Below are 24,053 nucleotides of genomic sequence, written 5' to 3'. Positions count from 1 at the left end.
CTCAGCTATTTTAGTCAGCTCATTGCCTTATCATGACTTTCTTGTGATTCATTCAGCAATATAATCAAGGCTATGTATGCAGAGAAGAAAAAGGTAGAATTACTCTAGGGATAACAGGAATTTGAAAATCATTCACTGTAGGGTAAAGGTTGGCAGCATGTGAGCTTGTCTGTCCATGTGAACACAAGCATTTTATAACAAGTGAGATCCTCTTCCATTTGAACCACAAATTTCTAGGCTGCAAATTCTAATGGAACAGTCTCAGATTGAGAGTTTTGGGATGTAAACTAATAGAGGGGATTGTGGTTTTACCAAAAGAAAAAGTGTGAGTTCAAGCTTGGACATAAGCTTACATCACAACTTCATCGTCAAACATCCACAAATATATATGGGACATTAATGTATGCTATGGACATATATTGAGCTGTACACATGGGCATCATAAATTCATTTTAAGAGCTGTTACAACTCAAATTAAATCTATGTAATTTTCACAATGTACCCATGTACATATGTATGTTCATCTTAGTCTTCACATATTGAAAGCTCATGAAAAGACTAACACATAAAACATGATATAAGACTTCAAACGAGTGACTAAACCAACACGATCTGAAACATATCCAAAATAGCATTTATAGGACATTACTTGGCTAGAATAGGCCTTGGAGTAAAACGATCATTTGGATCACTGCAGAAATCAAAACATGCAGACAAAAAAAATCAAACAATATTCCAACAAGTTTCCTTCATAACAGAAGGGGAGGTAAGGAAAGATCGCCAAGTTTTGGCATTAAACCATCAAGCCGAAAAACAGGTACCTTTGGACACACACAACTGCATCTACCATGTTTAAGCGCAGCATCTCCATTGCAATGGTTGTCACAATACCAGTCCATTGAGCACCTGGATTCACACAAAAAAGCAGCTATGGTCCATTTTAATTCTGAAAGCAGCTATGGTCCATTATAACACAAGAAAGCAGCTATGTTTCATTTTAACTCTGAAGCTGATAAAAATGCTTTCTAAAGGCCATGAAGAATGCAGCCTTGCTCGTAGACCTAGATTCAAAACCAAATCAATAAGGATTTTGTCGCTGGTACAAAGGCTGGTATCATTACTTCTTTTAGGCAGTCTTACGGTGATAGAACCATCTAATTACAGAGAGGTGGCCTGGTGCTCTGTGACTGTATTTAGCACCCATTCAGATCTTTTGCAGAACCTTTGTTATTGAGGTGCAAACACAGTTTTGTACATCTCATTACAGATGCACTCATTTTGCAACATTCTTGGAGGTTATGTTAATTTCTAAAGTCAAGCCACTTCATACTCTACCCACTCAAGTGTGTAATCAACTGTCTATGTTGATGTTGAACAATTTTTCATTTACAAAAACTAAATCCATGACATTTTGTCACCAGATAACATGATTCTACATTAATATCTTTTTATAATTCCTATTAAATTTTAGCTTCTACACTATTGCTCTATCTCTTTCCAAGAGTTGTCGTCTCTCAATTTTTTGCCATGGTATCAAAGCAAAGTGTGTGGCCTGCCTATTTTAGTCATGTCGGTCTGTCATCTCCTGGTTGTGAGCTCCTATCAAAGTTTGACGGAGACACAAGAGCTTTGGCATTTTAGTGTGCATTTCTTCTGTTTTAGGAACATCTACTATGCATTTCCTCAGTCTGTCAATTGGTTTACACCCGCTGCCAATGTCTATCTGCTCCACAACTGCCCAAGATGTTGTGTCATCATTTTCCCCATTTTACTATGCAATTTGTTGGAGCTCAGCTGAGAGTGACAAAAGTTCGAGAGGAGTGAGTGTGAGTGTGACGGCTGGAGAGAGAGTGAGAGTAGAGTCAAGTACGATTCGATAAGAGTGTACCAACAATGTGTTGGTACACAAAGAATAAAATGCATTTATACTTTGGGCACGGAAGGGTGCATTCACATGTACAATGTGCTGTTGAGAATAAAGGCCTTGTGCCTTTTAAATGTGCTCGGGTGTGAACACACCCTTAGCACTTGTACTTACACATATATATCTATCTAAGACCTAAAGGTACACACTCGTCATTGTACCTGAAAACGTGCTCACTCTCTACTCTGCTCTCTCTCACTCTCTGTCTCTCACTGTGCGTAGCAACAGTCTATCTCGATCTCCGTGCCTAACCAGTCCCTACAAACTGGTATCAGAGCCCAGGTGCTCAACACTCCATCAGTCTTGCAAGAGTCAACGGCAGAATCGGGGTTGTAGGTTGGGCTGCAGGCATCGTGGGCGATAGGACTGACGAAGTCCAAGTCAACGGACTATTGGACGGGGTGTGACTAGTCGTGAATAGGCGACGGCAGCTGACGAAAGGAACTGACCAGCGTGGTGACGACCAGCAGGGACTGACGGGACGGGGTCGGGTGCAGGCATAACGGGCCAGGCGACTCGTTGGGGGTCCAGCGTGGACCACGATGCTAGCGGGCTTTGCTAACAGGCGGCCACACGACTGTCGACCTACAGAACAACCGGGGGGCTGCACGATGGGGGGGCTCCACGATTGACTCGCACGTAACGGGTGACCAGGCGGGCGGGGGGGACTACACGAGTGACGGACATCACGCAGCCAAACCACGGGCAGTCAACGCCTGTTTTTTCTTTAAATTGAAATCAGAAAATTTCAGTAAGATTTACTTCCCTTCTTCCGGGCGTTCGCGTGAGCAAGCACCCGAATCTGTCCAAATTTTTCTCTTAAAATTTGGGGGTTTTCCCAAATTTGTGCCCGACACACACTGCAGTGTACTCTGAACCAGAAATTGCAGACATTGAATGCGCAAACCTCAAGATTTTTTTTTTGGGGGGATTCTCAAATGCAAGTGAGATTTTTCTTGGATGAGTCAATTTCATTCAAATTTGTGCAATCTTGGCCATAAAATTTTGGGGCTTTTGATTGTTCGTGTCAAATTTTATGACCGTGGGTACATGTACAACAGAAATTGCAGCTGAAATTTTGGGATTCCTCATGTAATGTGATGTATATGCCCTTGCAACAGCTGTAATCAGTTGGATAATGCTGTAGCACATGGTTTGGTGCTTCTGAAAATTTAATTACAGATCTGAAATCTGTGCTTCTGCGTGGTCATTTATTGCTGATTGGTACTTGTTTGTACCTTGGTCACTTGGGTGACAGTTTGGGCCTGCATTTGCTGGTTTTTTGGTCACATTTGGGCTGAAAATCATGGCAGCAGTAATCTAATGCACATAAAGAAGCTTGAAGGTGCACACAATTTTGTAGTTTGGCAAAAGCAGTGCTACAATATCCTATTACAAAAGAAGTAGGCAAAGCTGATCAAAACCAAAGGGGCAAAACCCGCGGACATGGATCAAGACGATTAGGATGAGTTAAATGAGCTTACGCGCTCACCAAAGAGCTATCGATTTTTGATGCCTTGCTCTTCAACATTGAAGGTTTGGATTCTGCATATGCTATATGGACTAGACTGGAAGAACTGTATGCACAAAAGAGTGCTGCAAGCAAAGTGTATTGGCTAAAAAGCTTATGGATTTGCGTATGAAAGAGGGTACAGAAATGTCTACTCACTTCAGTGAGTTTAACTCCATTTTCAACCAGATGGTTGCCTTGAAGTTCATGATTGATGAGGAATTTTAGGCTACTTTCTTGCTTTGCACTATCAGAGAGTTGGGATACATTCAGGACTGCTATGAGCAATTCTAATGTAATCCTTTTGTATGCTGATGTAGAGAGTGCTCTACTTATGAAAGAGATGAATCGATAGAACAATGCATCCAGTAAGTCTTTTAGTGCTTTGCATACTAGAAGAGTAGTGTAAAAATTGAAGAGGTGAATGTAGTTCATGACAGTGACAGTGGGAGTGATGTACTGTTTGTCTCTTGACACTTTGGTGCACATGCTTTACTTGTAGATACAGATGATGACATGCATACCTAGATTCTCGATTCAGGTGCTTCCTTTCATGTCACCCCTCATCGTGAGTGGTTTTTCCCCTATACAGGGGGTCAACATGGTGTTGTCCATCTTGGGGACAGCTATACATGTGAGATCGCAAGTATTGGCAGTGTGCAATTACAATTTCAGCATGGCTATGTCTTTACACTTCAACATGTACATCATGTACCTCAGCTCAAGAAGAGCTTGATTAGCACAAAGCAGCTAGATGATGATGGTTTTCATACCACCTTTGGTGATGGAAAATGGAAGGTCTGTAAAGGATCTAGGGTTATTGCCAAAGGTTGCAAGAGTGATACTTTGTATCCACTTCATGTATCTAGTGTGCGTGACCATGTTGTTGTCGTGACCGAGCAGCCAAGCATTTCTTTGTGGCATGGCCGGTTGGGATACATGAGTCAAACAGGAATGAAAGTGCTTTCTCGTTTGGGTTACTTACCTTGTCTTCGTTATACTGATTTTGAGGATTGTGATCATTGCATTTATGGCAAACATGCACAGACGTCTCACAAAAATTCTCTTTCTTTGAAATCTTCTCCTCTAGAGTTAGTACATTCGGATGTATGTCAAATGCTAGAATTATCTTTAGGGGGAAAGAAATATTTTGTCACCTTTGTCGATGATGCTACACGGAAGGTATGGGTTTATCCCATTCGTAGCAAAGATGAAGTGCTTGATAAATTTAAAAAATTCTTGGTATTGGCTGAAAATCAAACAGATAAGACACTTAAGTGTCTTTGCTTTGACAATGGTGGGGAATATGTGTCCAAGGCCTTTCAGGCATTTTGTGATAGAAAAGGGATAAAGAGGGAGCTCATTGCCCCTTATAATCCGTCCCAAAATGGAGTTGCAAAGCGTATAAATCGAACCATACAGGATAAGGACCGTACGATGCTGTCTCATGCAACATTACCCCATGGTTTTTTGGCAAAGGCTGTTATGACAGCCGTTCACTTGATTAATCGGTCACCAAACAGGTCTTTGGGGGGGGGGGGAGGGGAGTTCCCCAAGAAGCGTGGTCGGGCAAGCCACCTTCATATGCTCATCTGAAAGTGTTTGGCTATAAGGCTTTTGTGCACATTCGTAAAGAAAAATGCAGCAAACTTGAGCCAAAGTCCTGTAAATGCATTTTCCTAGGATATGGTGACAAGGGTGAAATGGGGTATAGATTGTGGGATCCCGAGAAAAGGAAAGTAGTATGCAGCAATGACATTATCTTCCGGGAAGATTGCATGCACAGACAGCCCAAAAAGACTGAGGAGGTCCGTAGGGTTGTATTCCGAGAAGAAATACCTTTTGGACAGCAAAATGTGCTTGCTGTACAGCAACAAATACCTGCTGTAAATGAACCTGTAAACGCAGGAAATGATGCTGGAAATGATCAGCCAGCTATTGCCCATGAAAATGAGCCATTACATGTGCAGGAACAGCCAGGACAGCAAGCTGTTAATGTTGATTTGCAGGCTGAAATGCCAGGACAGCATGTTGAAAATGGAAATTTGCAAGAACAGCCAGCAAACAATGACCATTGGGTTAGGAGATCGTCTAGGGCTACTAGACAACCTGACAGGTTTGTTCCTCATATAATTAATGTGGCTGATTATGTCATGTTGACAGACTGTGGTGAACCGTCTTACTTCAAGGAAGCAACGGACATACAAGATAGCAAGAAATGGTATAAAGCCATGCTGTCAGAAATGGAATCTCTTGAAAAAAATGGCACCAGGGACTTGGTGCAGTCGCCTACAGGGCAGAAAACTCTTCCCTGCAAATGGGTTTACAAGATGAAGGCCACTTCTGGTTCCTCACCAAAGTACAAAGCAAGATTGGTTGCAAAGGGGTACAAGCAGGAGCATGGAATTGACTTTGATGAGATTTTCTCTCCTGTAGTCAAGATGACCTCATTGAGAACCATTTTGGGCTTGGTTGCAATTGAGGATATGGAGCTCATACAGATGGATTTAAAGACTGCATTTTTACATGGTGATCTGCATGAGGACATATATATGCAGCAACTTGAAGGGTTTGTTGAACAAGGGAAAGAAAAGAAGGTATGTAAACTCAAAAGGAGTTTGTATGGGCTGAAACAAGCACCAAGAGAATGGTATCATAAGTTTGATACATTCATGCAATCTCAAGGCTTTCATAGAAGTCAAGTGGATCACTGCTTGTACACCAAGAAGGCAACAGATGGCATCCTGATTATCTTGGTTTTGTATGTTGATGACATGCTGATTGCTGGCAAGGATACTCATGCCTTGGATTCATTGAAGTAAAGTCTTCATGGCAGCTTTAACATGAAGGATCTTGGTGATGCAAATCACACTCTTGGCATGAGAATACTCAGAGATAGATCGAAAGGCTTACTCTATCTATCTCAGCAGGAGTATATTTCCAAAGTTTTGCAGCGTTTCAATATGGGGGGGGAAAAAACAATTGGTGTTCCATTGCCTCCATATGTGAAACTTAGTGCAGAGGACAGCCCTACATTTAATGATGAAAAGGCTGAAATGGCCAAGATACCATATGCTTCAGCTGTTGGCAGTTTGATGTATGCTATGGTTGCTACACGTCCTGACATTGCCTTTGCAGTGGGAGTGGTTAGCAGATACATACCAACCCCTGGCAAGAAGCATTGGGATGCAGTGAAAAGTATTATGAGATACCTCAAAGACACAAAGGAGTTGTGCATCTATTTTGTAAAGCAGAAGGCATATGTTGTTGGCTTTACGGATGCAAACTATGCCGGTCATGCAAACTGCAAGAAGTACACTTCTGGGTATGTGTTTACTTTCACAGGAGCAGCAGTCTCTTGGATCTCCAGGCTACAAAAGTGTGTTGCATTGTCTACTATAGAGGCAGAGTATGTAGCTGCCACTGAGGCATGCAAGGAGGGTTTATGGCTTTCACGTCTGGTGGGAGAGCTTGGCATCACAGAGTTACCCGTTCTCCATTGTGATAGTCAAAGTGCTATCATGCTAGCACGGAATCTTATCTTTCATGCAAAGACAAAGCACATACAGGTGAAGTACCACTTCATTAGAGAAGTACTTGACAGCAAAAGCACTGAGCTTGTCAAAGTGCATACAAATGATAGCCCTACAGACCTTCTCACAAAGGGTCTTCCAGCAGAGCGGTTTGCTCATTGCCGACAGATGATGGGAGTTGAATATATATATGTATTTCAACTTTGTACATATCTAGACTTAGCTGATTTTTTTCTCCTCTTAAGGCACATTGCCTTTAGGTGGGAGGTTGTTGGGAATAAAGGCCCCATGCCTTTTAAATGTGCTTGGGTGTGAACAAACCCTCAGCACTTGTACTTACACATATATATCTATCTAAAAACCTAAAGGTACACACTCGTCATTGTACTTGAAAATGTGCTCACTCTCTACTTTGCTCTCTCTCACTCTCTCTGTTTCTTACTACGCGTAGCGACAGCCTATCTCGATCTCCAAGCCTAACCAGTCCCTACATGTGCGTGTACTATACACGTGAGTTAAACCGAGCCTTTATAAGGATACCCCAAAAGGCTTAGCTTCAACCATGTTAAATCTGTCTAGTACCTTTTCAAATGTACTTTTCTTCAGATAAAAACAACAATTTCTGCATTCTCTCTCTACGAATCCTCATGCCCAAAATATGCTCTGCATTCCCCAAATCTTTCATGGAGAAGGCTGATTTCAGCTACTTTTTGAGAGCATCCAAGCTAGTCTTTCTTTTCCCAGCTAGCAACATATCATCCACATACAAAACAAGTATGATGGGGCTGCCATCTGTATCCTCTTTCATGTACAAGCAATGCTCTGCATGGCTGCGTGTAGACTCATGAGATAGCATAAAGGAGTCAAACTTTTTGTACTACTTCCATGGTGCTTGCTTGAGCCCATACAGGCTACGTTTTAGTTTACACACCGTTTGCTCTTTTCCAGGAACTACAAAGCCCTCGAGCTGTTTCATGTAGATTTCCTCATCAATGTCACCATGCAAGAAAGTTGTTTTTACATCCACTTGATACAACTCTAAGTCTAAAACAGCAGTGAGAGCAAAAAGTACACGTAGAGTGGTCATCTTCACAACAGGTGAAAAGACCTCTTGGAAGTCAATCCCTTCCTTTTGTGCATACCCTTTGGCAACTAGCCTTGCCTTATACTTGGGTTTCCCATCGATTGTCGTTACCTTGTACACCCATTTGTTTGGAAGTGGCTTCCTTCCCTTGGGCAATGACACAAGATCCCAAGTATCATTTGCATATAGAGATGTTATATCTTCCTACATAGCAAGCTCCCACTTACTGCTGAATTCACATGACTTGGCCTCTTTGTATGTAAGAGGCTCACCCTCATCTATAAGCATCACATAATGCAAGGAGGGGTCAAGCCTATGTGGTTGCCTTCTTGCACGTGTAGACCTGCGTACCCAATGATCAACATTTTCAAGAATTGGGTCTAAATCTGGAGGTATATTATTTTCAGCATTTATTGGCTGCTGCAAGCCATTTTCAGCATGCTGTTCACACTGTACAGCACCTCCATTTTCATTACCAGCACTTGCATTTTCATAATCAGCAAGCCTATCTTGCTGTCCATGATCTCCTTGTGCTCCTATTTGCTGTCCATCATCATATGGCTCAAAAATAACCGGCTGATCATGAGTTTCAGCCTGTGATACAAAACCATGAGGCTCATTTTCTGAAATAATAGGTGGCTGCAAACTCTGAAATTTCACATTTTTCATATCTTCATTAGAGGCTAAAGTACCTTTCAGTAATTTTGCCTCATTAAACGCAGTATTACAGCTACAAATAATTTTCTTGGACTGAGGTAACCACACTCTGTAGCCAAATTCACCCTCATCACCATAGCCCATGAAAATGCCTTTGATGGATTTTGGGTCAAGTTTGTTCCTCAACTCATTCCTAACATGCACAAAAAGATCACAGCTAAATATGCACAAATGGTCATATGAGGCTGATTTGCCAAACCAAACCTCCTCAGGGATGCCATTATTTAAGGACCTGTTTGGAGAGCGGTTGCAAATATCAACCGCGGTTTTGAGTGGCTCTCCCCAAAATTCATGAGGGACAATAGTAGTTGACAGCATGCACCGCACTCTTTCACATAAAGTCCTATTATATCTTTCAGCCACTCCATTTGAAGAAAGGTTGTAAGGGGCTGTAAGCTCCCTCTTAATACCATGCAAGTCACAAAAGGACTTGAATTCAGTTGATGTGAACTCACCCCCATTATCAGTTCTCAAGCATTTCAGCTTTCTACCTCTCTGAGTGGTCACAAATGCATGAAAAGTTTTAAAAACAGCAAACACTTCACTTTTCTTTTTCAGCAAGTATACCCAAATCTTCTTGGAACAGTCATCAATAAAGGATTTCACGGGCATACTACATACATCAGAATGCACTAAGTCCAAGACATTGGACTTACGAGAGACACTAGAGTAAAATGAATTTTTTATTTGCTTTCCAAACTGACACTCATTACAAAAGTCAAGTTTAGAGCCTTTTCCATCAACCCTCTTCAGAGAGGTAAAGACATCAAGTCCTTTTTGGCTCATATGGCCTAATCTCTTATGCCATAACTCTAAGTGGCTGCAAATTTCAACAACTGCAAGAAACTTGCCATTTAAGGCTTTACAGTGCAAACAATACAAAGTGCCCTTCTTGGTTCCTTTTGCAATCAGCATGGAACCCTTTTTTACCACTACTAAACAGTGTGGTGTAGCCATGCAAGTCAAGTTGACCAACAGATAGTAAACTCTTTTTAATGCCAAACACATATCTGACATCTTTCAACACAAGCTCTTGACCATTGTCTAAAGACAAGTGTACAATGCCAATCCCATCAATGCTGCAAGAATGGTTATTTCCAAGATACACCTTTCCATAACTGCATTGAACATAGCAAAACACTCCAAGCAAGGAGTCACATGGAAAGAGACACCAAAGTCTACAATCCAAGTATGAGTGACACCATCATCAATTGACAAGATTGCATCAATCACATCAGCCTTGGCAATCTGCATATCCTGCTTGTGACATGCAAGGGAATCATAATCAACTACACATAATACATCAGCCTTTGTATCTGAAAGCTCCTCTATGATCACACTAGAGGCCACATTGGTCTTTTCTTTGCATTTGGTTGTCTGAGATGCATTTGTCTTATCTTCCTTCTTTTTTTTTATCTCTTGCATTCTTCTTTCTCTCTTGTTCCTTCTTGTAATACCTGCAATCAGGTTTCTTGTGACCCATCCGACCACAGTGATAGCAAGTAATGTCACTCTTTTCCTTTCCTTTGCTCTTGCTCCTATTTCTCTGTCCTGCATTTGCATTTTTCTTTTCAACCCTACCTCTTACATTATAAGCTGAGTTGCTGTCTTCCCCACTAGACATATGTCTAATTTCTTCATTCAAGATAGAACCCCTCACCCCATCATATGAGAGATTGGGGTTATTGCTGAGTGAAACCACCAAGGTCTCCCAAGAGTCAAGCAGTGTCATGATCAAAAAGATCACCCTCAACTTATCATCAAAGTCCAAATTTGCATCTTTGAGTTGATTTAGAATCCCTGTAAATGCACTCAAGTGCTCAACTACAGCCTTTGACTCATCCAGTCACATATTCACCACCTTGTGCATTAAATGCACCTATTTAACAGGTGTGGTGATCTCATGAGTAGTTTTCAACTTCTCCCATATTGCATAACCTGTATCTAAACCCTTGATGTCTGTCAAGATGTCATCAGTGATACCCATCTTAATGTAAGCCACAGTCTTTTTATTTACCTTGGCCCAATCTACATCAAACATTAGTGCGGGTTTATCTTCCTGCAAAGCATCCTCACAATCCTTTAGGAACAAAATGCCCTGCATACGGTCTTTCCAAAGGTCAAAGCCATGACCATCAAACCGTTTGATTTCCATCAAACTCTTGATGTCTGAACTGGAAGAAGTTGCAGCCATTTTATCACAAACACAAGAGTAAATGTCCCTAAACTGCAAAAGCACAAGCTACCAGCAAACACACTGTTATTCTTCCTCAACCAAAAATAAATCCCTGCTATTTGTACATGAACCAACCACCACACGGGCAAAATGCAGAAATTTACCAAATTGTGCACGAATCCCCAAAATTCCAGGTCCAAAACTGCATAATGTCAGCCAATTTGACCCAGTTGAGCAAAACTTTGCCAATACATGAAAAGCCCCAAATTTATGGGATCCAATGTTAAGAAATTTCGCTCAAAATAGTAAAATTCTGACTAATTTGGCAAAATCCCCAAATTAATTGAGATCATCACACACAATGTTTGCAATTCCTCACTTCAAAATCACTGACAAGCATAACCAATGTCAAATCTGGGAGAAGCCCCAATTTTTCCGGGCCAAATTTGCACAAATCTAAAACCGTGCTTCCACACATGAAACCCTGTCAGAGAGAAAAATATGATGAGGAGGGGGGTCCGTTGACCCACGGGCAGGCTTCACGTCGTGGGACTGGTGATGCTTGTCACGCCGGCCCGCTGATCCACGCTGGTCGCAGCTGGTAGCAGGTCTACAATGAACTCCAGCCGCCATTGCACTGAACTCCAGTCGTCGCCTGCACTCCATCATGCTGGTCGCCAAGAACCTCAACCGTCATGTCGACTGGTTATGCTAATGACTGGTCTCGACCTGTCGCCAAGTCACTTGCTGGACTATTATGTGCTGCACAAGCCTTCTGCCTACCCGCTACCTGTCTCCTGTCACCTACTGGTCGTCAACTCGTCAGCTAGTCACAGCTTCCGCCCCCTGAGCCTGCTTGCTGGACATCAGCCCTGTCACGCAATTACTCGACTGCACCTTGATCTCGGAAAGCACACAGAACCTTAAGCTCTCATACCAGTTGTTGGAGCTCAGCTGAGAGTAACAAAAGTTCGAGAGAAGTGAGCGTAAGAGTGTGACGGCTGGAGAGAGAGAGTGAGGGCATAGTCAAGTATGATTCAATAAGAGTGTACCAACAATGTGTTGGTACACAAAGATTAAAATGTATTTATACTTAGCGCACGTAAGGGTGCATTCACATGTACAATGTGCGTGTACTATACACGGGGGTTGAACCGGGCCTTTATCCCAACACAGTTGAACTGCATTCATTGCAGCCACAAGCATTTTAGCAGCAAATCGGCCATATTTTTGGGCTATTTTAGCAGTTGACCAGATTTGGTGGTTCTTTGCTATATATAGCAGCCACCCCCCACTTGGTCTACACATTCTTCTACAAGTTGTGCACACTTCATCTCTGGCACTCTCCGACTTTGGTTCTGCCATCTTCATCAGCCTGATCTGGTGCCCTCACTGACGCTGTGGGCTGCTTGCAAGGACTGATCAGTCTTCCCTATGTATTCAGCACTCATTTTCAGTCAGTGCAGATTTCTTCCTTCTTCTTCCTGCTATCTCTCTCTTCCCGTCTCACTGTCTTCATGTTCCTTCTTCCGTTGCGCACTCTCACACTTCCTCCTTGCCTTGCAGAATTGATTGCTTTTACTAAAAGCCTGTAAAGAAGACAAGAAGTAATGAAGCTAACACAACATACCAAGAAACCCGGATTCTCTGCATTCAAAATTTGAAGATGAAGATACCAGTTTGTTCCAGCTCCTCCCAAATCAGAGTAAATTGGTCTGGGATCTTCCAGGAGTAAATTGGAGCTGATGTGGCCTTCAAGCTCAATGGTCATTTACATAGGGACACCCCAGCTTTTGGACTGATTGCATTTGAGAAAGAGGAAATTTGTTGGAGCTACTGATATATTTCGTGTTGATTTAGTGAGCTGGTTTGGTATCTTCTAGATCATGGATGCCTAGAATTCAGTTTGATGGAAGCCCAAGAGCTGATTTTCAAACTTTGCTTCTTTTTTTAGTCATTTTCACATATCTTATAAATCATCTTTTTTGCCTCGTTTCAGATCCTTTTATGCATGAAAAGTAATGTTGCAGATCACCAACACCCTCAAACGTAGATGAAATAGACTCCACACTTCACGGAAGTTGGGAGAGACTACAATAAGACTCTAAGCATTTGAAGAGGAGAGACTTTGGGATTGCAGCACCTCATTTCACTTACAGCCACATACAGTTTGGCATTACAAACCACCTGATTGGGTTTTGGGTCAGCCATGTATTAGACTTATTTCTCTATGTTTGATGTACAAGGCTTTGTAATTTACCTCAAGAAAGCTTTTTCTGAGGGGTTTATTAATAGATTTCTCTTTCCTTTGAAAAAAAGCAAGGTGATGTAATCATAAGAGCCTACCAAGATAAGAGCAAAGGCTAGGTTCAAAGGCTTACTAAAAGCCAAAGACTTAAGGTTCAAAACTAATCTGACTAGACAAATGTGAATGGCAATCATAATATCTAGAGGGAAATTTTGCATAGTAAAGCATTAATGGCAAACATAATTATTAATAACTAGATGAAAATTTCTCATAGTATAGCATTAAAGCTGTAAAATGGCTAGGATAACGCTTCAATCCCATAACATTCCTAGTACCTACTAAAATTTCACATAGTAAAGCCTAAGATAAAACTTCGAAGGTTTAAAGGCTTATTAAATGTAAAAAGATAAATCTGAGTAGAGACAAATAGTGAATGGCAAATATAATATATTGATAAAATTTCATTTAGTAAAGCACTAATGGCAAGCATAATAACTCGAAGGGAAGAAATCATAGATAAAGCATCATAGTTGTAAAATGACTAGGATAAATTTGATCCCATCACATTCCTAGTACCTACTAAAAGGTCTTATACTTGGTAGGATTTACTTTGTAGAGATCTACTCCATGGAACTCCGTGTGTGCGCGTGATTGCGCGTCTATGTGTTCATCGTGAGAGAGACTGCTATTGTGTGGACCCGGAGTGTTGCTAGCTCCCAAGCTCAGGGGTGAGCCCATTTGGCTCTATGGCTAGGAGGTGAGTCTAATGTCCAATCCCTTTCATTGTGAGTATAGCTTGTGTCATGTCGCGTGTGCAAGTTGAATCTTTTATGTCTCATTGGTACCAGAGTGTCAACCTACAATTGGATGTGAGATCCAATGACATGCACAAAACCACTTTTGCTCATGGAACCGTGATGGTTCATGTCTCTCAAGTTCGCCTTTATCTCGTTAAGGGTGGTATGGGACACTACTAGCAGGAGGGGTGTGTCAAGTTTTGGATTGAGGCAATGCTTGTGTGCAAGGATTTTTTGTAATTCTCACAATCGGAGTCCAATGAGTTGCCACTCCAAGGCTATGCGAGACCAAAACATCAAAAGCTAAAACGTTGTGACTTAGATAAGCATCAAAATTTCAATCGACAACATTTTGTCAATTTAATATTTACTATTAATGTTAATTTTTTTATTTTAATGCTAATGTAACACTAATTGTTATTGTAAACTTAATATTTAATGTTTACATTAATGTTCACATTGAATTTAATGTTAAAATTCTCTTTATCTAGGATGGATGACCTTATGGAACTACTTTGCGGTGCACAATATTTCACCAAAATTAATCTGAGGTCCGATTACCATCTAATACAAATAGCTTCAGAGAATGTCCCAAAGACTGTATTTCAAATGTGGTATAGGCATTGTCAATTTTTTGTCCTACCTTTTGGATTAATCAATGCTCTCACAACTTTCCAACAGATGCTGGAAGACTTATTTCGTTCGTATCTCGAAAAGTGGATAGTTGTTTTTCTCGACAACATCCTTATTTATAGTAAGTCGTTGGAGAAGCGTGCAAAATATTTATGCATCATCTTACGTCTTTAAAGACCAGCAATTTTTTCACACAGAGCGATTATATCTTGATCATGTCATTTCAAATAACGGCATTCAAATTGATCTAATGACTTCTAGGCCAAATAAAGTAGAGAGTGCAAATTCAAGTATTGTGGACTAATCATGCATCAGACAAAAGGATCCCAAATGGACATTGGCTGCTATAAAAGTAGATTCCTCATCATCATCCAAGCCATCCACCATGTTGTTTCAACTACCACTAATCAACAAGTTGCTGATGGAAGCAAAATTCTATTAAAGAAATTTTTTATTTTGTTGTGATCTCGGCAGATTGTGTGCCAGTCATAATCCCAATTATGACTGACCCACGCTTAAAGGTTCGAGTTCTTTAGTAGCCTATTCCGAGCACCATAAGGCAAGTAAAATATTTTTAGGTTTTAATGGATTTTTTCAAAAATTCATAAAGGACTATGGTCATATTGTTGAAGCCTTGATATGTTTGCTTAAGGGTATCCAAAGCAGGAAGAAGCACGTTAGTCAACTAGTTGTCTAGACTAGTAAGCTCAATCACTGTTTTCAAACATTGAAACAATTGGTTTACTACTGCACTGATATTGCAAATTATCGATCCAAATAAACCTTTTGAGATTCATATACCTGCGAGTGATTATGCTTTAGGTACTGTCCATTATCAAGGTAACCAACCTATCACATTCAAGAGCCATAGAGCTCATTGGCACCCAAATACATTATACCACCCTAGAGAAGGAATTATTGGTGGTCATCCATGCCCCACCATACATTAAAATACCTTTCTGATCAACCCAACCTCCATGGCCACAAGGCGAGATAGGAAGAGCTTAGGCAAGAGTTTGTATCATGAGGATATGTATTTTTTAAACCTCACTTAACATGTGGATTGATTTTTTAATCACATGATTAAGTAAATGTTGCACATGTGAGATGCAATTGGGATTAAAGTAAATTTACGAGCCCGAGATCCAAAGAAATCATGGGATGTCAAAGGCAAAAGTTGCTATAAGTTATGCCGCACGGGTACTTGGTAGTATCTGGTGCCAGTTGTTGACCTAGGTCATTCATTTGGCCATAAGTGTCAATTTGTGACACTAGGCAAGTGGCATTTAATGGTACCTAACACCAATCTAATGGTCAAAGATAGCACAGAGACACTCAGGAATGAAAGTTGCCTAGCCAATTTAATTATTGGCCAATCAAATTATTTTTCAGGGTAGCGAAATAATTATTCGATTAATTTTTAGTATTTAAAGGCTGAAAATTAATATTTAATAATGAAAAATGCTGGAAAAACCATTTGGGAAGGCTGTCACTTGTCAAAAATGCTAGTGCAAGACTGAAAAACGTCTTTAGAGGCTCGAGAGAGGATTTTTATAAATTTAGCCTGCAAGAGAGAGGATACCGTGCTGATTTGCAACCATTGGAAGACCTTCTGAGGCTGCCAAGGGTAGGAGAAGACCAATCAACAGCAGGAGACAGCATCTACAGGCTGTTGAGATAGAACTGTCAGAGTGCAGCGGTGCGGAAGCGTAGGACTGAGAGAGAGAGAACGCAGAGAGAGAAGGAAGAGAAAGAGACAGTGGACGATGAAGATCTGCTATATAAAGAATGCTGAATACAAAGATATACACGGCCGCAGTGCGCTGGACTGCGTGTCTCCACCTCGACGATGCGACCTGCTGTCCACCTCGAAGTCTGCTGCAGTCTGCACTGTCTGCTGTCTGAAATCTGTGTACAGAGACAGAGACTGCGCGTCACCGGTCTGTAATCTGCGTCGGAGAAGAAGTGTATATCCTGCTGAAAGTGTCGACTATTAAATAGTCGAAATCTGCCACGAACTGGGGCGCCAGAAACAAGGCGCAGCCTGGAAACAAGTCGGCTGCATTAAATGCAGCCGACTGGGCTGCAGACAGTCGGACTGCCACGTGGCAGTCCGACTGCACAGTCCGACTGACTGTGCAGGCTATGATCTCTAACACCCCCTCTCAGAGCCTGGACAGGGCAGAAGCCTGAGGGATGTGGAATGTTGCCGAAGTAGAGCCTGAGTAAGCGCCTTCGTAAACAAATCCGCAAGATTGTCCTCCGTCTTGCAATACTCCACAGTGATGGTCTCATCCAGAAGCTTTTCTCGGATGAAGTGGTACTGAATCTCAATGTGCTTCGTCCGGGCATGAAAAACAGGGTTCCTTGCCAAGGCAATGCAACTTTCATTGTCACATCGCAGCAATGTAGGACGAGTCTGGGGGCACCCAAGCTCCTCCAACAATCTCCGAAGCCACACAACCTCACATGTGGTGGAAGACGCGGCCCGATACTCCGCCTCAGTAGACGAAAAGGCTACCGTGGGCTGCTTCTTGCTACTCTATGAAATAACACCTGCACCCAAAGTAAAGCAGTAACCTGTAGTAGACCGCCTGTGGTCCACGTCACCGGCCCAATCTGAGTCGCTCCAACCTGCAAGTACAAGATCTGACCCATCTGTCCCTGCGGGGTAATGAATCCCTAAATCAGACGTCCCCCTCAGATACCGAAGTATCCTCTGAGCAGCCTGCCAATGCACCGTCTTAGATTCACTCATGAACCCTGCCAAGAGCCCAACAGCAAAACATAGATCAACCCTCGTGTTGAGAAGCCAAATCAAAGACCCAATCAACTGTCGATAGCGGGACACATCCGCCAAAGGAGAAGCGGAATGGGAAGTGGCCTTCCAGTTCGGATCCATAGGAGTAGAGAGGGCCCGACATTCTTCCATCTCAAAGGACACCAAGAGCTCCTGTACATATCTCTGTTGGGAGAGAAAGATCCCCCTCTAAGACTGATAAATCTCATGGCCTAAAAAGAAATGGAGTAGACCCAAATCCGTCATCTCGAACGTCCGATGTAAAGCTGACTTTGTCTCCTGGACTTGCTGTGCAGCATCACCTATGACAATCAAATCATCAACATATAATACAAACAACACACAACCATCCGTGGAAGTGTGAACATACAGCTGCGGATCGGCCTTGGACTGCCGATATCCCAACTGAGACTGGAGGAACGAATCAATCTTCTCGTTCCAAGCTCGCGGGGCCTGCTTGAGGCCATACAGGGCCTTCTTCAACCTGTAGACTTTCCCATCGGAAGAACCAAAGCCGGGAGGCTGCTCAACGTAGATCTCCTCCTTCAAATCACCATTCAGAAGGCCGACTTCACATCCAACTGATAAACACGCCATCTTCTATGGCCAGCCAAAGCAAGAACAGCTCTAATGGTTGCCATACGAGCTGTGGGGGCAAAGGTGTCATGACAGTCAATCCCTGGGCGCTGTGCAAAACCCTTAGCAACAAGGCGAGCCTTGTGCTTATCCAAAGTACCATCACTGAGATATTTGGTCTTAAAGACCCACTTGACTCCAATCACCTTCTTCTTCGGGAGGCGTGGCACAAGTGACCAAGTGCCATTCCTCTCAATAGCCTCCAACTCAGCTTCCATAGCTTTCTTCCATGGGGCGGACTGTAAAGCCTCCTTCACGAAGGTGGGCTCTTGATCCTGCATAAGACGAGACATCAAACAATAGTTGGAGCAAACAAGCTCCGAAGAATGCGCCTGGTGCCTCCGTGACCGCCGCGAACCATCCTGCGGTCCCCACTCCTCAGGAACCCCCTCGATCCCTGAATCACGGAGTGTGTCACGGGCCCAGCGAGGAGGAGGCCGAACCTCCCCTCGTCGTTCTCCATCAGCAGAAGACTCTGGAATATCCACCAGTGGTAACTCCTCAGAGGGATCCGGTGGAACAATAGACTCTGTGTCAGAAACAGAATCATAATCAAAAGGCACAGGCTCCAGTGGAACTGTAGAAGGAGCCCAACTCTCCCCTGGATCTCCAAGAACGGGATGCTCCTCACCCGTTAAAGTAGCCGGAACCTCCACAAACCGCACATCACGGCTAGTATATACATCCTGCTTGACGGGATCATACAGTCGGTAGCCTTGGGATATGGACTGCAGTAGCCACAGCCTCGGCCCACAGAACCTGAGGGGTCTGTCGGTGCTCCATCATGGTGCGCGCCATCTTGATCATACTGCGGTTCTTCCGTTCAAGAATACAATTTTCTTGAGGAGTATTGGTATTGGCAAACTCCTGGTGAATTCCTCTATCTGCACAAAACCGAGCAAACTCATTAGACACAAATTCACCTCCCTTGTCGGATCGCAAGGTCTTCAACTTCCGGCCTGATCGGTTCTCCTCAAAGAGAAGCCAATCCTTGAAATGCGAGAAAGCTTCTGACTTTAGTGCCAAAAAGTAGGCCCATGTCATCCTGCTATAATCATCCACGATCAGCATGAAGTACGAGCTCCCATGCAGGGACTCATTCCTCATAGGGCCGCATAGATCCGTAAATACTAGCTCCATCGGTGAAATAGACCGCCGCGAAGCTGTGTGGGGAATGGCATCCCTATGCTGCTTTCCCCATATGCAAGAGACACATGGCTGCTGGCTCACCACTATATCCGGCAACCCTCGAACAAGCTGTCCTCGTGACGCCTTCCGAAGATAGTCATAGTTCAGGTGACCAAACCTAGCATGCCATAACTCTGACTGTGACTGTGATGTAAGAAGAAGAGTAGAGAGGGCGGTGGATGACTTCAGTTTGTAAATGCCGTTCTCCTCATATCCAGATGATAGAACCTTCCTCGATTCACGATCAAGGACTCGCACTGTAGTACTGTCAAACTCCACCAGAAGACCAAGGGAGCAAATCTTATGAACTGAAAGGAGATGGTACCCTAGTCCTGGTACATGCAAAACCTCTGAGGTATGGGTACCACCTCGTCCATCCGGAATAAGCTGCATCTTACCCCGACCTGCAACAGAAACTGAAGAGCTGTCGCCAATGAGAATCTGCCCACGCGAGGGTCGCAACTGGGCAACACCATCTGAGGAAGGAGTCATGTGTCGTGAGGCACCACTATTAACAATCCACTCTCGAGCCTAGGGGGCCGTCATCGCAGCATCAGAAGCATTCGGTGAAGCGTCCTCAATGACAGCTAGATGAAGAAATGCAGCTGATGAGGGTGCAACCACTGCTCCAGAATCCTTGGTTTCCTTCTTCTTGGTGTCCTTCAAGTCTTTGTCAAGGCAATCCTTCTTCCAATGGCCAGTCTTGCCACAAATATGGCATGTGGAGTCTTTGTCCTTATCCTTCTTGGACTTGTTATCCCCCTTCTTCTTTTGGTCCTTCCCCTTCTTCTGAGAGGCTTGACCTGTCAGCGCCTCCGTCTTGAAAGCATTCTGTCCCTTTAATTGTTCCTCTTGATCCAAGATCATAGGAACCAACTCTTCCCAACGAAGAGTAGACTCTCGCCCCGAAGCAATGAGGGCAGAGTAAAATGTACCGAATCGTGGCGGCAACTGGGACAGTAGTGTGATCGCCATGTCTTTGGAGGAAATCGGCTTCATCGCATTCTGAACCTGCATTTGTAGCTGCCTTAGCTTGTTAATGTGCTCCCGTAGCGAAGAAGACTTATTGACGGACAAGGTCCGCATCTGTACCTCCAAAGAAACCCTCTTCATCAGGGTCATCCGATTGTACATCTGATCAAGCTCCAGCCATATCTGATGAGCCACCGTCAAGTGCTCGATGTGAGCGATCACGGCTGTAGTGCATGATAGAAAGAGAAAGGATCGAATCCTGGCATTCAGTTTGTCCCAATGAGACTGGGCCCTAGCCAACTCCGCACGAGCATCGAAAGAGAGTTTGGACTCATCTCTTACCGAGGGCCGGTCAATCTCCTCCTGTACCAACTCCGCCAAATCATAGGACTCAAGGATGGCCAACATCATGACACGCCAAATGCGGTAGTTGTCGCCGTCGAGCTTCTGATCTGTAGGAAGAGCCGGTAAGACAGACACCTTCCGGTCCATAATCGCCTGGAACTCCAAGTCCATCTCTGTAGACATCTTCACCTGCAATGCCTTCACAAACGCAAAAGCAGCCCCCCTCTGACTGGGAAAACTCAGCCTGTTAAGGCTCTTCCGCGTCCTGAACCTTCTTCACCCGCCGGAGGCGATGAAAAAGCAAAACCTGCACTTGTAAGCTGAAAACTCAAACTTCCTCCGCGTCAAACAGCAGTAAACAGCAGCAAATCCACCACCTGTACTCCTTTCCTGTGCGCCCACACTCATTTCAGCCTTGTTCCAAGGCGCAGCCCTCCTGTCTGCCCTTAAACGCAAAAAACGCAAATTTGTGTCGCGATGGAAACTCCTCTTCAGGTTGTTTCTGCGCTCAGTCAGCCCTCAAACACTGCTCTGATACCATGTCAGAGTGCAGCGGTGCGGAAGCGTAGGACTAAGAGAGAGAGAACGCAGAGAGAGAAGGAAGAGAAAGAGATAGTGGACGATGAAGATCTGCTGTATAAAGAATGCTGAATACAAAGATATACACGGGCGCAGTGCGCTGGACTGCGTGTCTCCACCTCGACAATGCGACCTGCTGTCCACCTCGAAGTCTGCTGCAGTCTGCACTGTCTGTTGTCTGAAATCTGTGTACAGAGACAGAGACTGCGCGTCACCGGTCTGTAATCTGCGTCAGAGAAGAAGTGTATATCCTGCTGAAAGTGTCGACTATTAAATAGTCGAAATCTGCCACGAACTGGGGCGCCAGAAACAGGGCGCAGCCTGGAAACAAGTCGGCTGCATTAAATGCAGCCGACTGGGCTGCAGACAGTCGGACTGCCACGTGGCAGTCCGACTGCACAGTCCGACTAACTGTGCAAGCTATGATCTCTAACAAGAACAGCAGCAGTAAATGACTGATTTACTTTAGTTCTTTGCATCTACAAGCTGTTGTGGCAAGACAACAGCTACATTTGACTGATTTTCAGTCATTCTTCGCGACAAAACTCTGAATTTTCTCTCTCTACTGCTTTCTCTCTCATCTCCCAGTCATTTCACAGCCTTGCTCTGAAGATCTCAACATTTGGACCCTTGGAGGTTGAGAAATTTCAGATTTCTCCATTGTAAACCCTAATCTAGGGCAAAAATTAGAGTTTAGCAACAGCCTCGAGAAGCATGCCAAAAATTGGAAGCTCCAAGACTTGGATTCAATAAGACTGAAGCTATTTTTAAGCTATTCAAGTGGAGGAACCAGCAAATAATTGAATTTGGGGCATTTTCCATCTCCGTCAAAGCAAGTGAAGGCCATAATTGATTGCCCGAAATCAAGGGGCAAATCAAATTAAAGACTTGCTGGTAATTTTGAACAGCAAGGGAAGTTGGAATACTAAAAGGGATTGGGAGAATCCCATTATAAATCAACATTTTCTCAATAAAGCTAAAGAAATACTAAAAGGGACGCCAATTTAGGGTCCAATCGGGTGTGCATTGTCCAAGATCAGTAGGTAAATTTGTATTTTCAGATTTGCACTAATTGTTTACTGCTGTAATTAAGTTGTAATCAGGGATTTACCACCCATCCACAGAAGGAAGGTTGGTTACAATTTGACTTCAAAAATTTGCTATAAAAAGGTGCAACTAATATGGTACCAATACTCTTAGATGAACTCTTGAAGTTAATGTAATGTATTATCCTTCTTTGAAATCTCAACTAATTTCTATCTTTCTCTCCAAGGGCATTGCCAAAATGATCTTCAATGTGGTAAGATCTGACAACTAGTTCAAGAGGGACCTAGTAGTCCGAGAAGCATTGGTGGTCCAGACACCTAAAAGCTAGCTACTGAGAGAAAGATGCTGGAATAATATCCCATTCATAATAGATTGTTTTTTTGGTTGGTCTCTTTGTTGACCATCTTCATAGACTTTATAGTTTGCCTAACAACATTGTCAGTGACCAAGATCTAAAATTCATTGGCCATTTCTGACAAATGATTTTCAAAAATCTGAAAACTTGATCCATGTTATCCTTGGAAAATCCTGAAACTGATGGATAATCTAAAAAACAAACCAAACCGTGGAGAATATGCTACGTATATATGTCTCCATGGGCAATCTAATTAAGAGTGTTATCTTCCTCAGATTGAGTTTGCTTATAATAGTGCTAAGTATTCGGCTACTAGTTACAGCCCATTTATACTTATTTATGGTTATGAGCCAAAACCACCAATTGCCACAGACCTCAAGGCAATGAAAATGCAATCCCTAGTTGGCTTTCTGTACAATATGCAAGAGATGTTGACGATTGCTACGGAAAGCATTAAAACGGCCCAAGATTGTGTCATGTTTTATACTAATTAACATTGTACTCCTTGAGAGCTCTAGAAGGGTATGTGGGTTTATCTTAAAGTTCCAAAGAAATCCAATTCAATAACTATCAACAAGTGCTATAAACTATCTTCAAGGTATTGTGGTCATTGTCAAATTCCCAACAAGATAAGTAACGGATCCTATAAGCTGGATTTACCTTAGAAATCCAAGTTCACCCTATGTTCCATGTGAGTCATTTGAAAGAATGATTGGGACAAGGTGAATTAATTGTTGCGATTAAGGAAGTTCCACAACTTGAAAAAACTGTTCATTATGTTCCACATTTATCCCAAGTATTTGCTCAAATGAAAAAACCGCTTGAAGATGGAGGCTACTTAGGAGTCGGTACGTCCATCGAAGAGTTGTTTTTCTCACTTCGTCCCTGGGGATATTACTGAGGACAATAATCATTCATAAGAAGAAAAGTGTTATGTCCTTGAAAATCCAAATGGACGCTAGTAGCATTTGTCATAGTGGTCATGAAGTGACTTAGTGCAAATGCACCAACAGCACTTCGGGTTTTGGGCAACCAAGTCCTATTTATAGGACTCAAGCTCCTACTGTGCACATTATTTGTGTGATCACCACTCTTTAACTCTAGCCTATTGTGCACATTAATTGTGTGATCACCACTCTTAAACTCTGGTCCATTGGCCATCTAAACACTGCGATGGTATGGGCTGGTGTATGGGACACCAACCCTTGGGATGTGATCGCAACGCGGAGTGCCGCTAGCTCCCAAGCTCGAGGGTGAGTCCATTTCTGCTCTATGGCTAGGAGGTGAGTCTAATGTCCGATCCCTTTCATTGTGAATATAGCTTATGTTGTGTCTCGTGTGCAGGTTGGATCTTTCGGGGATGTCTCACTACCCTATCATTTGTGAACTCTACTAGAAGCTCATCAAAATCTAGTATAGAAATCTATTCCCCAAATACTTAGATTATTTGTTAGAAAAGAACTCATGGCCTCCACCACAAGAGGGAGGGAGGAGGCAAAAGGCCAACCC

The 24,053-nt window shown here is 43.0% G+C and overlaps 1 protein-coding gene across 2 annotated transcripts in view; it reads right to left on the bottom strand.

Moving 5' to 3' along the window:
* The window catches only part of HCAR (coenzyme F420 hydrogenase family / dehydrogenase, beta subunit family), a 151,855-nt gene that overhangs the window by 120,074 nt on the left and 7,728 nt on the right, over positions 1 to 24,053 (bottom strand). For both annotated transcript variants that reach the window (XM_087678495.1, XM_087678487.1), the window contains exons 5-6: positions 822 to 906; positions 650 to 691 (exon numbers count right to left, since the gene is read on the bottom strand). In XM_087678495.1, coding sequence (XP_087534621.1) covers positions 650 to 691; positions 822 to 906 — 127 coding nt within the window. The remainder of the gene's footprint in view (positions 1 to 649; positions 692 to 821; positions 907 to 24,053) is intronic.

The sequence above is a fragment of the Lygodium microphyllum genome, chromosome 1 (assembly GCF_053477565.2).
Source record: "Lygodium microphyllum isolate KBCC chromosome 1, Lygodium_microphyllum_v1.1.10, whole genome shotgun sequence".
Classification (NCBI taxonomy): Eukaryota; Viridiplantae; Streptophyta; class Polypodiopsida; order Schizaeales; family Lygodiaceae; genus Lygodium; species Lygodium microphyllum.
The sequence above is the reverse complement of the archived record's forward strand: the minus strand, read 5'-3'. Positions and strand labels throughout refer to the sequence as shown.